Consider the following 12,402-nt stretch of genomic DNA (forward strand, 5'->3'; position numbering starts at 1 on the left):
CTGTTAGAAAGTGCCTGGGAAACTTTGTGCCTTCTGACTCCGCTTCATTCATGGCTGTAGATGTTGAACCGTTGCAGCAGGACAGGGTTCCTCGGCTGTACCGTGAGCCTGCTGTGTGCCCATGCGTGTGGGCACAGTCCTTTTGCTGCGGGGTTGCAAAACTTTCTTCATCTGTAGTGTGCTTGGAGATCTTGAGAGATGTCAAAGAGCTGCAAAGCCCACTGACCTCTCTGCTGCGGTCACCAACCTGGTCAGCACGATTAAGTCATAAGCTTTCCTGTCTGTACAGTAAGTTATCTGAGGACACCAAGCCATGCTCTGCCGCCTCATATTCTTAAGCGATGCCCTTGGTGGGACAGAGGTCTGGTCTCGGCCACAGAAACCTGGATCAAACGAGTCTGCGCTCCTCTTTTGAGAACACCTGACTCAGGAGCCCACTGTCCTGAACTGTTTGAGCTAGAAGAGAACCACCATGCTGTGCTGGCAGGGGGCATTAGATGAGGTGTGATTTCAGTGGCTGGACTTGTGGACCCCGAAAGGTTTTTTCCAGCAGAGGTGCAGAAGGTTCCCTTCCAAAGACCCCTCTCGCCCTGCCTGGCTGCAGACATATCCAGCAGTACTAGTGCTCCTTTCTTGCAATTTTTCTACTTCCCTTAATGATTCACATTGCAAGGTCCTCAGGGGCCTCGTTCTGTTTTGGTGTTACGCTGATGGTGGTTACCTGGCTAAGCCAAACTCACCGTGTTTATCACAGCAGGGCTTTCCTTCATGGTGCTGCCACCAGAAACGTGCCCCAGACTGCAAGTGCACAATGAGCTTCTGACTTGGGGGTTCCTGATTTCTTTTCCTAGCTGAACTGCCCTTAGGAAAATGGCAATGTTTCATACTGTGCTGGACCCAACTCGTAGGTGGGGAAGGGCTGAGAAACTTGGTTTGCTTTCTTATGTCTGTTGCCTGCTTGGGTTTTTTGATGCCAAATATTCTGATACCAAACCAGGTGACATGTCATGTTTGCAGCACAATTTTTCAGTGATGCACATCTGGCTAAGCTTCACCCTAGATCTAGGCCGGCTGTATTTCTTTCTGACGTTCTCTGGACAGACAAGCATGTGAAGGTAGACATATATAGAGGGGTGCATATGGATGTGCCCACGTGATTGCCTGAAAAGGCCTGGAGCCAGCATGGCTTGGCAAGGAGCAGCGTCTCCCACCGCCCTTCCCGTGCCTCGTGGCCACCTCTGCCCGTCTCAGAGCGGCGGCAGGATGTGGTAGGCTCCTCGTCTGGTGGGTTGTAGGAGGATGAGCGAGGTGTAGAATTACAGGCGCTGGGGGAGAGCCGCGAAGGAAGAGGTGGCCCAGCGGCACCCTTCAACCGTGGTGGAGCCACCTCGGGGGACCGCGCAGCCCGGCGAACCGGCTCCTGCTCAGCCCCGCTGCTTTGTTTTGTCTCCGCAGGCCTCGTCCAGATCCCCGTCAGCATGTACCAGACGGTGGTGACCAGCCTGGCGCAGGGGAACGGCCCGGTGCAGGTGGCGATGGCGCCCGTCACCACGAGGATAGCAGACAGTGCCGTCACCATGGACGGGCAGGCGGTGGAAGTGGTGACCTTGGAACAGTGACGATGCCCAGGGCACGATCATGGTGATTTTTTTTTTTCCTCGTCTCTTATGCGAATAATTTTTTACGCCTCTCCAGAGATGCAATCAGGTGGCATGGAGTCTCCCAGCTTTGGAAGCAGAGGTTTTGTTAACCTTTTTTTTAAAGGAAAAAAAAAATAGCAGCGGATGTGTGTTAAGTGCATTTTTATAGCGCCACTCTGATCTCGGAGGAGTGAGAAGCCAAATTGTGACGGGACTTTCATTCTGAGGAGATTTAAAAAAACAAAGCGAAACAAAACGGCCCCCGCACGCCCCCAGCGCCCTTGGCGGCCGCCCGGCTCACGGGGCCGCCGGCGGCTTCGGCGGCGCCTCCCGGCCGCGGCCCTCCGCGCTTCGCCAATTAGGTTTCAAAGATTTTAACGTGGACTTTTCTATGAAATAACTCAAAAAAAAAAAAAAAAAAAAAAAAGGAAGGAAGAGAGTTTGGAGAAGGCTCCCCTGCGGGGCGCGGAGGAAACGGCGCCTCGGAGGAGCGCCCGCGAGGCCGGGGCGAGCCGCCGCGGGGCACCCGGGGCCCTCCGCTGACTCCTCCGCTATTGCACCCTACCTGCCATTTTAGATCTTCGTTGTTGTTGTTGTTGTTGTTATTATTTTTTTTCTTCCCGTTCGTGGGTTTAGAACAGGAGTGGGAAAGTCTCGAGCGGGGGCTCTGGCTGCAGCGGGGAGGGAGGGAGGCGACGGCGCGGGGACGCTCCCGCCGTCCTGCCGCGCTCCCGCGCTCCGGCCGCGCCGCGTTCCCGCCCCGGGGCTCCCTTCGGAAAGGAGCCGTCCCCGGTCCCCGCGCCGGGACCCGCGGCACCAGCACTCGACCCAGGACCCGTCTCCTTCCCCGGCGCGGCTCGGCCACGGCGGGGGCCATCGCTGCCGGGGGACCCCCCCCGGAGCCGCCCGCTCTGCGGACAGCTCCGAGCACAGCCCTGCTTTTACCCGCTTTTACCCCAAAACCCTCGCTGGAGGGAAAGGCCCCTGGGGCATCGCTGGGGACTGATTTTACTTGACTTTCCGATGGGCCAAACCTTTGCTTCCCGAAAACGCCCCCTTCCTCCGTCCCTCCCTCCCTCCTAGCCGAGCTCCTTCCCTTCTCGGCCGCGGCCCCGCAGCGTGTGCAGTTGTGCATGGTATTTAATTTTTTTTTTAATATTATTTTTCAAGTGGCCATTAACAAAGTTCTCCACGTCTTGCTCCGCCTTCGAAGAAGTTTTCAGATTCTTGTATTTACTTGTTTTATATGGAAAATATCAAATGTTCTTTGTATACATTTCTTCTGTACTTTAACGAGGGGAGGGGAATATTTCCATAGAAACAGTCCTGGTTCTCCAGTTTGTTATTTTTTTAATTATTATTTTTTATTGTCGTTGTGAAGATTGTCGGTGGCTTTAAAGTCCGTGTTTCTTTGGCGATGAAAACCCGTTCTTTTAGTCTGAGAGATTTTTTTGCCCCCTTTCCCTCCCCCAGAACAGACAGCCCCGGTCGCGTAGCAGAGCATGGACCCCGTTGTTCTCCCCGTGTCTCTTACTGCCTCATTCAATAAATTGTTACAAACGTGCCCCCGCCGCCTGTCTCCTGCTTTGGGGCAGTTGGAAGGATTTTGCTTTCCCGCGCGCCGGCCCCGCACGACTTTGGGGCTGGCGGCGACCTCGGGCCAGGGGCAGCGCGGGGCTTTTTTAATGCTTCCTCCCGGCGAGTTAGTCCCCGGATTTATGCTGTTTTTGGGGTTTAATTGCTCCAATGGTCCCTTGCGACACGCATGGCCAGAACGGGAGGGGCGTTGGGTGATCAAAAACGAGGTAAACGCAGACGTGGGTTTCACGGGCTTTATTCGAGGGCCAGGAAAACAACTCCGCTCGGTGCGCTCCGGGGCGGTCGCCTGCAGGCAGATGCAGCGGGAGCTGGGCCGCATCCCCGCTCCTGTAACCTGGGATAAGAACACGCGGAGGGAGGAAGAGGAGGATGGAGGGAGGAAGGAAGAGGATGAAGGGAGGAGGAGGATAGAAGGAAGATGGAGGGGGAAGAGGAGGATGGAGAGAGGAAGAGGAGGATGGAGGGAGTGGGAAGCGGAGGATGGAGGGAGGAAGAGGATGGAGGGAAAGGATGGAGGGAGGCAAGAGGAGGAAGAGGAGGAAGAGGAGGTCAGAAGGAAGAAGAGGGTGGAGGGAGGAAGAGGAGGATGGAAGGAGAAGGATAGAGGGAAGAGAATGGAGAGAGGAGGAGGATGGAGGGACGGGAGGGATGAAGGAGGCGGCTCGCGGGAGCTCCCCGGCGCCCCGGCTCGGAGCCGCGGGTTAGACGGGCTTTGGGGGAGCGGGTGACCGAGCCGCCCCCGCCCACCCCTGCCACGAGCTGCGCGGCCTCAGCCGGCGGCGCCGCCCCAGCGCCCGGGCCTGGGGCATCGGCGGGGCCGGGGGGAGCGGGACGCCGGCGCCCGCAGGCGGTGCGGGCTCGGCGCTGTCCCCCCCTCCCGCCACGGCAGACGCTGCCGAGAGGCTTTAATCTTTGCTAATCGTGCTTTAATAAGCGGGTCGGGGCCCCCCGCTGGGGCCGCTCGCCCTCGCCTGGCACCGTAATCCTTTTTTTTTCTTTCCTTTTTCCCTCAATGTTGTGAGCTCCCCCCACCCCGGTACAGGGGACCCCGGCGCTGCTCTGCCCACGCTGGCCCCGAACTGCAGGCTTTGACCCCCCCCAAGCCCCGCCAGGGGCCCAGGAGGAGAAGGGGGGGGATCCTGGTGGGGTCAAGGCTCCCTGCTGTCTCCAACCCCGGCAGGATGTGGAGTCCCAGTGCCCCTTCAGGGGACTGCTGGGGGTGGAGCCTCTTCAGAGGGGTGGGACTTATTGGTGGGTGTGGCTCCTTCGGGGGAGGGGCTTCCTGGGAAGGGGCGGGGCTGGGGGCACCCCACCCCCATCCCAGGGCAGAGCCCCATTGCTCAGCCTCTGGGGGCAACCGGAGCAAAGGGAATGGGGAGGGTGCTCAGCCCATCCGTGGGGGAAGGGGACGGATGGATGGACACACGGATGGATAAATGGCTGACCAGACACATGGATGGATGGATGGACACACGGATGAAAGGAGGGAGGGGGGGATGAATAAATGACTGGCAAACACGTGGATGGATGGATGGAAGGAAGGATGGATAGATGAATAGAGGGACGGATGACTGGATAAATGGCTGACCAGACACATGGATGGAAGGATGGATGGATGGAAACAGAGACATGGATGGATGGATAACTGGCTGGCCGACCACATGGATGGATAAAAAGCTGGCCAGCTGGATGGCTGGACACAGGGATGGATGGGTGGATGGGTGGAGGAATAAATGGCTTGCAGACACATGGATGGACAGATGAATGGAGGCATGGATGGATAAATGGCTGGCGAGACACCTGGCTGCATCATTCACTGGGCAGTTGGATGGAGAGATGTACAGCAGATGGATGAGCTGATAGATGGGCAGATGAACGGACAGCTGGATGAGCAGACAGGTAGATGGACACTGGCTGGATGGACAGCAGATGGATGGATGAGTGACTGTGGATGGATGGACAGATCAGTGGCTGGACAGACAGCTGAATGGATGGTTGGATGGGAGGGCAGATGTGTGGATGGGAGGGCAGATGTGTGGATGGGGGCACAGATGAATGGATAGATGGAAGAACAGACAGGTACATGGATGGATCATTGGCTGGACAGACAGACGGATGGATGGATGAAAAGGTAGCTGGGTGGATGGATGGACAGATTGCTAGCCGGATGGCCAGACCAGTAGAACCTGCCGTGGCCCCTCCACCGACCCGGGCGGGCGATGGGGCCGCCGGTGGCGCACGGCGGATGATCTGTGCGTGCAGCCTGCGGCCTAATCCGGGGTGATCCAATCTGCCCGGGCTTACGCCAGCGGCCCCGTAACTGGCACGCGCTGCCCTACATAGCGCGGCCGCCCGGCCCGGGGGACGGCACGCTCCCGCCAGCCGTCCTCTTCCTCCTCCCTCCATCCTCTTCGTCCTCCCTCCGCTAGTTGCAGCATCCCCCCCTCCCCCCCCCCCCGAGATCCTCCCCCCCCAACCCGGGGCACCGGCCGTTCCCTGCGGCCGTAGTTGGCAAGTCTAGAACCACCGGATCCTGCTACCGCACCAGTGTGAGTTCTACCATTGCCAAAGGCAGCCGCAGGGCTGGGCGCCCGCTGGCCCCCTCCCGGGCCGCCGCGGCCGAACGGGGGGTTGGGGGGTCTCCCGCCACTCCGGCGCCCGGCGGCGGCGGCACAGCCGGGGATTAACGTCCTTTACGAAATGGAGCTGCTGCGGGCAGGGCCCCTCTTCCTCCTTGGTGTGCCCGGAGCATCCCCGCTGCCTCCGGAGCAGCCCAGCACCCCAGAGCATCCCTGCTAGTCTCTAAGCATCCATGCTGACTCCGGAGCATGCTGGAAACCTGGAGCATCCCTGCCGGCCCCAAGGCATCCCTGTTGGTCCTGGTACCCTTGAGCAGCCCAGCACCTCTAGAGCATCCCTGCTGGCCCTGGAGCATCCCAGTGCCCCGGAGCATCCCTGCCGGCCCTGCTACCTCGGAGTATCCCTGCCGGCCTCAGCGCATCCAGTACATTGGAGCATCCTGACGGCCTTGGTACCCCGGCGCATCCCTGCCGGTCCCAGAGCATCCTTGCAGATCCTGCCGGCTCCGGCGCATCCCTGCCAGCCGCGGGGCCCTCCGAGCATCCCCGCCGGTCCTGCCGACGCCGGCGCATCGCTGCTCCCTCCTTGCCGCTGCTCTCTCCGCCTTCTCCCATATTGGCACTACACATAATTGCTCAACGTAAAGAGACAAAAGCAAAAATGTGCTAGTGCCAAACCGGGCCAAGCGGCGTGGCGGCGGGGCGCTGCGCCCGCGGCGCCGGCTGGGCCTGGCCGGGGGCCGGCGCGGGGCTCGCGGGTCGTTCTCTGCTCTGTTTATGGCCCTATGGTAATTCACTGATCGCGGGGTCTCACAGTGAATTCTACCAGTGCCATACACAGAACAGGAGTAGCGCTCGCCCCGCGGCCCGCCGCCCCTCCGCCGCCCCCGGGAGCCCTTCCGCTTGCCGAAAGTCGGGGTCGGGGCAGGGGACCCCCCCCCAATCACCACCACGGTGTGGTGCAACCCCCCGCCCTCCCCCCTTCACCCCGGCTGGCTGCAAACCATCCCGGCACGCCACCGCCGCCACCGTCGTCGCTGCGAGGAGGAGGAGGAGGAGGAGGAGGAGGAGGAAGGCACAAAGTGTCCTTTGTGTCGCCCCTGCGCGGGCCGCGACGCCCCGGGGCTCCATCCCCGGCGAAGCCGCCCGGGGAATTAAAAACCCGGCACTCTCGCTCGGCGCCGGCCTGGCCCCGGGGTGCCGCCGCGGCGACTCCGGCCTCGTCCCTACCCGGGGGAAAAAAAAAAAAAAACAAAAAACAAAAAACAAAATCCCCGGGGACGCAGCGGCCAAGGTGGCGAGCGGGTCGAGCCTCCCAGCCGGGAGCACGGCCAGAGCCTCCGCGGCCTCTGCGGCGCAGAAAGGCCTTTTTCCACCCCGAAGGTGCCGGGGAGCCCCCCAGAGCGGAGCCGGACCCTCTCCCCCCCTGCCCCGGCGGGGCCGTCGAGCTGCCGTCGGGGCCGAGCCGGCGGCCGCCTCCGCCTGCCCCTCTGCGGCGCCGGCCGCACCCCGGGCCGGTGACGTGGGGCGATGCCGCATTGCGGATGCTGCTGCTCCCCACCCCCCCCAACCCTGCTCCGTCCGCTCCCTCCCACCTCCCCCCCCCCCCCGCCCCAGCCCTGCCCCGCTCCGGGGTCCCCGAGGGGCGGCCCGGCCCCGGGAGGGGGGGCGATGCCGGCGGCGCCCCGGTTCCCCGCGGGATGTGGCCGGAGCCCTCGACGGCTCGAGGCCGGCATCGCGGCCCGGCATGGGGGGGGGGGGGGGGACGCGCGAGCCCCTTTGCCCCCGCCCCGGCGAGGGGACGGCGGCGACGGAGCCCCCCGGGCGGCTGCAAACCCCCCGGCGAGGGGAGGGCGCTAAAGCCGACGGGCGCAGCCCGGCCCCGGCCCCGGCGCGGCTGGCAGCTCCCAAAAGCCGGGGGCGAGGAAGTGGTCGCCGCGGCGGGACGGGGACGGGCGGCGGCGGCCGCAGCCCCGACGGCGGCGGCCACTGCGGGGCCCTCTGCGGGGCCGGGCTGGCGCCGGGGCCGGGGGGGGGGCTCAGCGAGGGCGCTGGGGGGGCTCAGCTGCAGCTGGGGGGGGGGGATCACGTCGAGGCAAAAAGCGGAGGGTTGATTGACAGCTGAGCCGCGCTGATTGACAGCCCGCCCGGGCGCTGCTTAAGCGCATTGCCCGGCGCCGTCGGGGGGGAAAGGGGGCAACTATTGGGGCCGGAGGAGGGGGGGGGGCGGAATCTTTGGGGAGGGGGAGGAAAAAGCCTCCTGCCAGCCCCGGGCGGGCCCAGAGCAGCAGCGGGTCCGTCGGGGGGTCAGGGGGACCGGACCGGCCGTGGTGAGGAGCCGGGACACGGGGGGGGTCGGGGGGTCCCTAAAACACCGGAGGGACATCGAGGGATCCCTAATACATCGAGGGGTCCCTAAAACACTGGGGGGGGGGGGGGGAACAGGTCGGACCCCCAGGACGAGGCCGCCGCACTTACCTCGGCTCCGGGCGCGGTGCCTCCGGCCACAGCGGGGCCCCGTCGGGGGGGGGGGGGGTTAGGGTCGGGGCCGGGGTCCCGCTGCCGCTGCCCCCGGGGGGGGGGTCGCTGCCGCAGCCGCCGCCGCCCCCGGCCCCGGCACTCGGCGACTGGCGCGGAGCGGCGGCGGCGGCGGCGGCCTTAGCCCGGCCGGGCCCCCCCCTGCGGCTCCCAATTGGCCCAGGTGCCCCGGAAGGTGGAGCCGGGCCCGGTGGGGAGGATCGGGGCCGGGGGGGGGGGGGGGGGGGACAGGCCGGGCTCACCTTGGCCGTGCCGCCCTCGAGGGCCGCCTGTCGCGACAGGCGCGACAGCTCCCCCGCCTCGGCGTGGCAGGTGGAAGGCGCCTCACGCCGGACCCCCCCGGGAACCCCCCGCCCCAAACACACGCCCACGCGCGCCCGGGGCGGGGGTGGGGTGGGGACGGGACGGACCCGTCCCCGCGGCAGATGGCCGGTTCCCCGGCGCCCCCCTCGGCGCTGCTGGGGGAGGGAGGAAGGACCCGGGGGGGGGGGGGGAGGAGGAGGAGGAGGGCAAGAGAGAGAGAGAGCGAGAGAGCGGCGGGAGCGGCCCCTCACCGTGGCCTCGGGCCGGGCGGCGGCGCTGCAGCCCCGATGGAGGGGGCGGGGGCGGGGGGAAGCGCCCGTGGGCCGCGGCCGTCCGGGGGCGCGGGGGAAGGCGGCGGCGGCGGCAGCAGGAGGAGGAGGAGGAGGAGGGCGGCGGGGCCGCAGGGAGGAAGGCTGCGCTGGCGGCGGGCGCTCGCGGGGGGATTTTATAGGGGCGGCGGGGCCCGGCCCGCCCCTCGGCCCCGCCGTCGGGCCGCTCGCCGGCTGGCGGCAACCGGACACCGCGGCAGGTAAAGGGAGCGCGGCGGGCGCACCTGAGCCGGCCCCGCGCCGCCGATCCGGTTTCGGCGGGGGGGGGGGGGAGGGTTGGAAAGCGATCGGGTCCCGGACCCCCCCCCCCCCCCCCAGCGCCACCCGCTCCGCGCCCGCGGGGGCACTGGGGGCACCGGGCTGCCGGGGGGCTCCGTGGCCGGAACGAAAGCGGTTACCGGCCCCCGGGGGGGGGGGGGGGGGGCGCACAGCCCCGGGGGGGGGGGGGTGCACAGCCCCGGGGGGGGGGTGCACAGCCCCGGCCTCCCCCCCCCCCCCCCCCCCGGCACGTGCAGCCCCGTGCACGCGCCCGTGTGAAGCCCCCGGCAGCGCGGCCCCGGCCGGGACACCCCCCCCCCTCCCCCCCCAGCCCCGGCGGCGAGGAAAGCTGCTGCTTCGGGCGGGGGGGGAACACTTTTTTTTTTTTTTTTTTTTTTCCTTCTTCTTTTCTTTTTTGCCCCAAGTCCGCCTCCTCTGGCCAGCCCGGGGGCGCCGGCGGCTCTGCCGCTCCCGGAGCCGCCGCCGCGGCAGCGCCGTGCTCCTTGGGCCGGTTTTTGGCTCCGGCCGGGATGCTGGGGGGGGCGGGGGGGGGGGGGACACGGGGCTCCCGCCAGGATGGAGGCAAAACCGCTGCAGAGCAGCTCCGTGGCCAGGGATGGGGAATGAGGACGGAAAACGGGAAAACCAGGCTGGGGGGGGGGGGGAGGCCAGGCCAGGCCAGGGGGGCAACGCGGGGCCGGCGAAGCCGCCTGGGCCGCTGGGGAGCGGAGGATGACGAGCGAGACCGAAGGGCAGGGGGCAAATAGGCGGCACAAGCCGCACCGGGCGGGACGCAGCAGCCCGATCCCACCGGGCCAACGAGGGCCGGTGGCCAACGAGGGCCGGTGGCCAACGAGGGCCGGTGGCGATTAGAGCCGCCACCGCCACCGCCGGAAGAGGAGCCGCGGCGCGGGACCGCCAGCCTGCCGGGACGGAGGCGGCCGCGGCGCTGCCGTCGAGGCGCTGCCGGCGGCCGGAGCCGGCGGCTCTCGGCGGAGCGGCTGACGGAGGGGGCGAGCGAGGCTGCCGGTGGCTTTTAGCCGTCCCGGCGCGCTGAGCTCAGCCCTCCGGCGCCGCCGGCTCCCACCCCCCAACCTCCGGCACCAGCATCGATCCGCGGCCGGCGCCGCACTCGGTGCTGCCAACAAGGAGGGAACCCGGATGGGAGCCGGAGCCTCCGGTGGTCTCCGAGCAGGGAGGCTGCTTGGATGGTCCCCAAGACTCTAGATGATCTCCAAGCACGGAGGGATCCTGATAGTCCCTGAGACTTTTGGGTAACCCCCCCCCCGGCAGGGAGGAACCACAGGTGGGCTCCAAAACCCCAGATGATCCCCAAGACCCCCCCAACATGGTCCCCAAAAATCTAGATGGCCCCCAAGACCCCAGATGACCTCCCTGGTCGGATAATCCCAAAGCCCTAGATGGTCCCCAAGACTATGGATAGTCCTCAAGCAGGGAGGCAGTCTGGATGGTCCCCAAAACCCCGGATGGTCCCCAAGATCCCCCCCCACATTGTTCCCAAGAATCTAGATGGCCCCCAAGACCCCACATGACCCCCCCGGTCGGATAATCCCAAAGCCCTAGATGGTCCCCAAGACTATGGATGGTCCTCAAGCAGGGAGGCAGCCTGGATGGTCCCCAAAACCCCGGATGGTCCCCAAGCAAACTGGATGGTGCTTGAGACTGGGATAATCCCCAAGCAGAGAGAGAGACCAGGGATGTTCCCAAGACCCCAAATAGTCCCCAAGAACCCAGATGGTTCCTGACCATTGAGGCAGCCTGGATGGTCCCCAAAACCCTAGGTGTTCCCCAAGACCCCGGACTCCAAGAGTCCCTCCAGGGAGGGGCCTCAGATGGTCCCTGAAACTTTGGGGTAATCCCCAAGCAGGGAGGAACGTCCGATGGTCCCCAAGAGCCCAGATGGTCTCCAAGCATGGAGACAACCTGGATGAGCCCCAAAATGCAGGACAATCCCCAAGAGCCTGTATGGTCCCCAAGCAGAGAGGGAGCCCAGATGGCCCACAAGACCCCAGATGATGCCTGAGCAGGGAGGCAGCCTCGACGGTTCCCAAACCCTTGGACGATCTCCAAGCAGGGAGGTAGCCCAGATGGGCCCCAAAAATCCAAGCTGGCCCCCAAGACCCTAGGTAGTCCCCAAGCAGGGAGACAGCCTGGATGGTCCCCAAAACCCCAGCTGGCCTTCAAGACCATGGACAGTCCCCAAGCAAGGACAGACCCTGAGTGGTCCCCCAAACCCCAGATGATTCCCCAAGCAGGGACAGACCTTGGGTGGTCCCCAAAATCCCAACTGATACCCAAGACCCAGATGATCCGTGAGCAGGGAGGCAGCCTTGGTGGCCCACGGCGCACGACCACCCGGGGCGTCCCAAACCCAAGGGGCAGCCCAGCTTCCGGACTCAGCTGGACCTTACGGATGGGCTTAAAACCCCCTGGTAAAAGGGTTTGGTGTCCACACGACGCCACCGCGAGCACCCGCTGCTGCCATCCCAGCGCCAGTGAAAAAAAGACAACGTCAGTTTTGGGGGGAAGAAAAGCTAAACAGCAGGAAGGAGCTCAAGGAGGGAGAGGGGGCTGCAGCGCCCCGGCTGCAAATGGGTGAGAACCGCCCGGTTTTGGGGCGAAGCGGGCGAGTGCGGTCCCCAGGGCCGGCGGCGGGGGCCCCGCGCCGGAGCATCATGCATTAGTAATGGCCACCGATCCGCCGGCGCTGACGGCATTTCTTCCAGCCGGCAGGAACAATTTCGGGCCGTAACCGGAGCCGACGCTGGGCCACCGCAGCGGGCTCAGGTGTCCCCCCGCGTCCCTGGGGGGTCGGCAGAGGCAGCCGCGGGGCCAGCAGTGGGGCAGAGCCCCCCGCGCCGCGGCCCGGCTGCTCCCGGAGGCTGCGCTGGTCCCACCAGCTGGGCAATGGGGACGGGGAGCAGGTTCCAGGGTGGCTCCGAGGCCGCTGGGATCCCGGCGCCCGGCACACGCGTGGAGCAGCTCCGGAGGGGCGGCAGCGCGGCTGTCCCCCATAACCAGCCTCGTCACCTCCCTCCTGGGGGCTGCACCCACAGCCCCACAGAGATGGCACCCAAAAACCTGGAGCGCTTGCACCCGAAGCCCCACGAGGACTGCATCCGAATCCCTCTGGGG

General features: G+C 65.5%; 1 protein-coding gene across 3 annotated transcripts in view; it reads left to right on the forward strand.

Moving 5' to 3' along the window:
* The window catches only part of NRF1 (nuclear respiratory factor 1), a 71,580-nt gene extending 68,376 nt beyond the window's left edge, over positions 1-3,204 (forward strand). For all 3 annotated transcript variants that reach the window (XM_062579881.1, XM_062579900.1, XM_062579890.1), the window contains one exon: positions 1,456-3,204. In XM_062579881.1, coding sequence (XP_062435865.1) covers positions 1,456-1,619 — 164 coding nt within the window. In that variant the 3' untranslated portion in view covers positions 1,620-3,204. The remainder of the gene's footprint in view (positions 1-1,455) is intronic.
* The last annotated feature ends 9,198 nt before the right edge of the window (positions 3,205-12,402 follow it).

This window comes from Rhea pennata, chromosome 1 (genome assembly GCF_028389875.1).
Source record: "Rhea pennata isolate bPtePen1 chromosome 1, bPtePen1.pri, whole genome shotgun sequence".
NCBI lineage: Eukaryota > Metazoa > Chordata > Aves > Rheiformes > Rheidae > Rhea > Rhea pennata.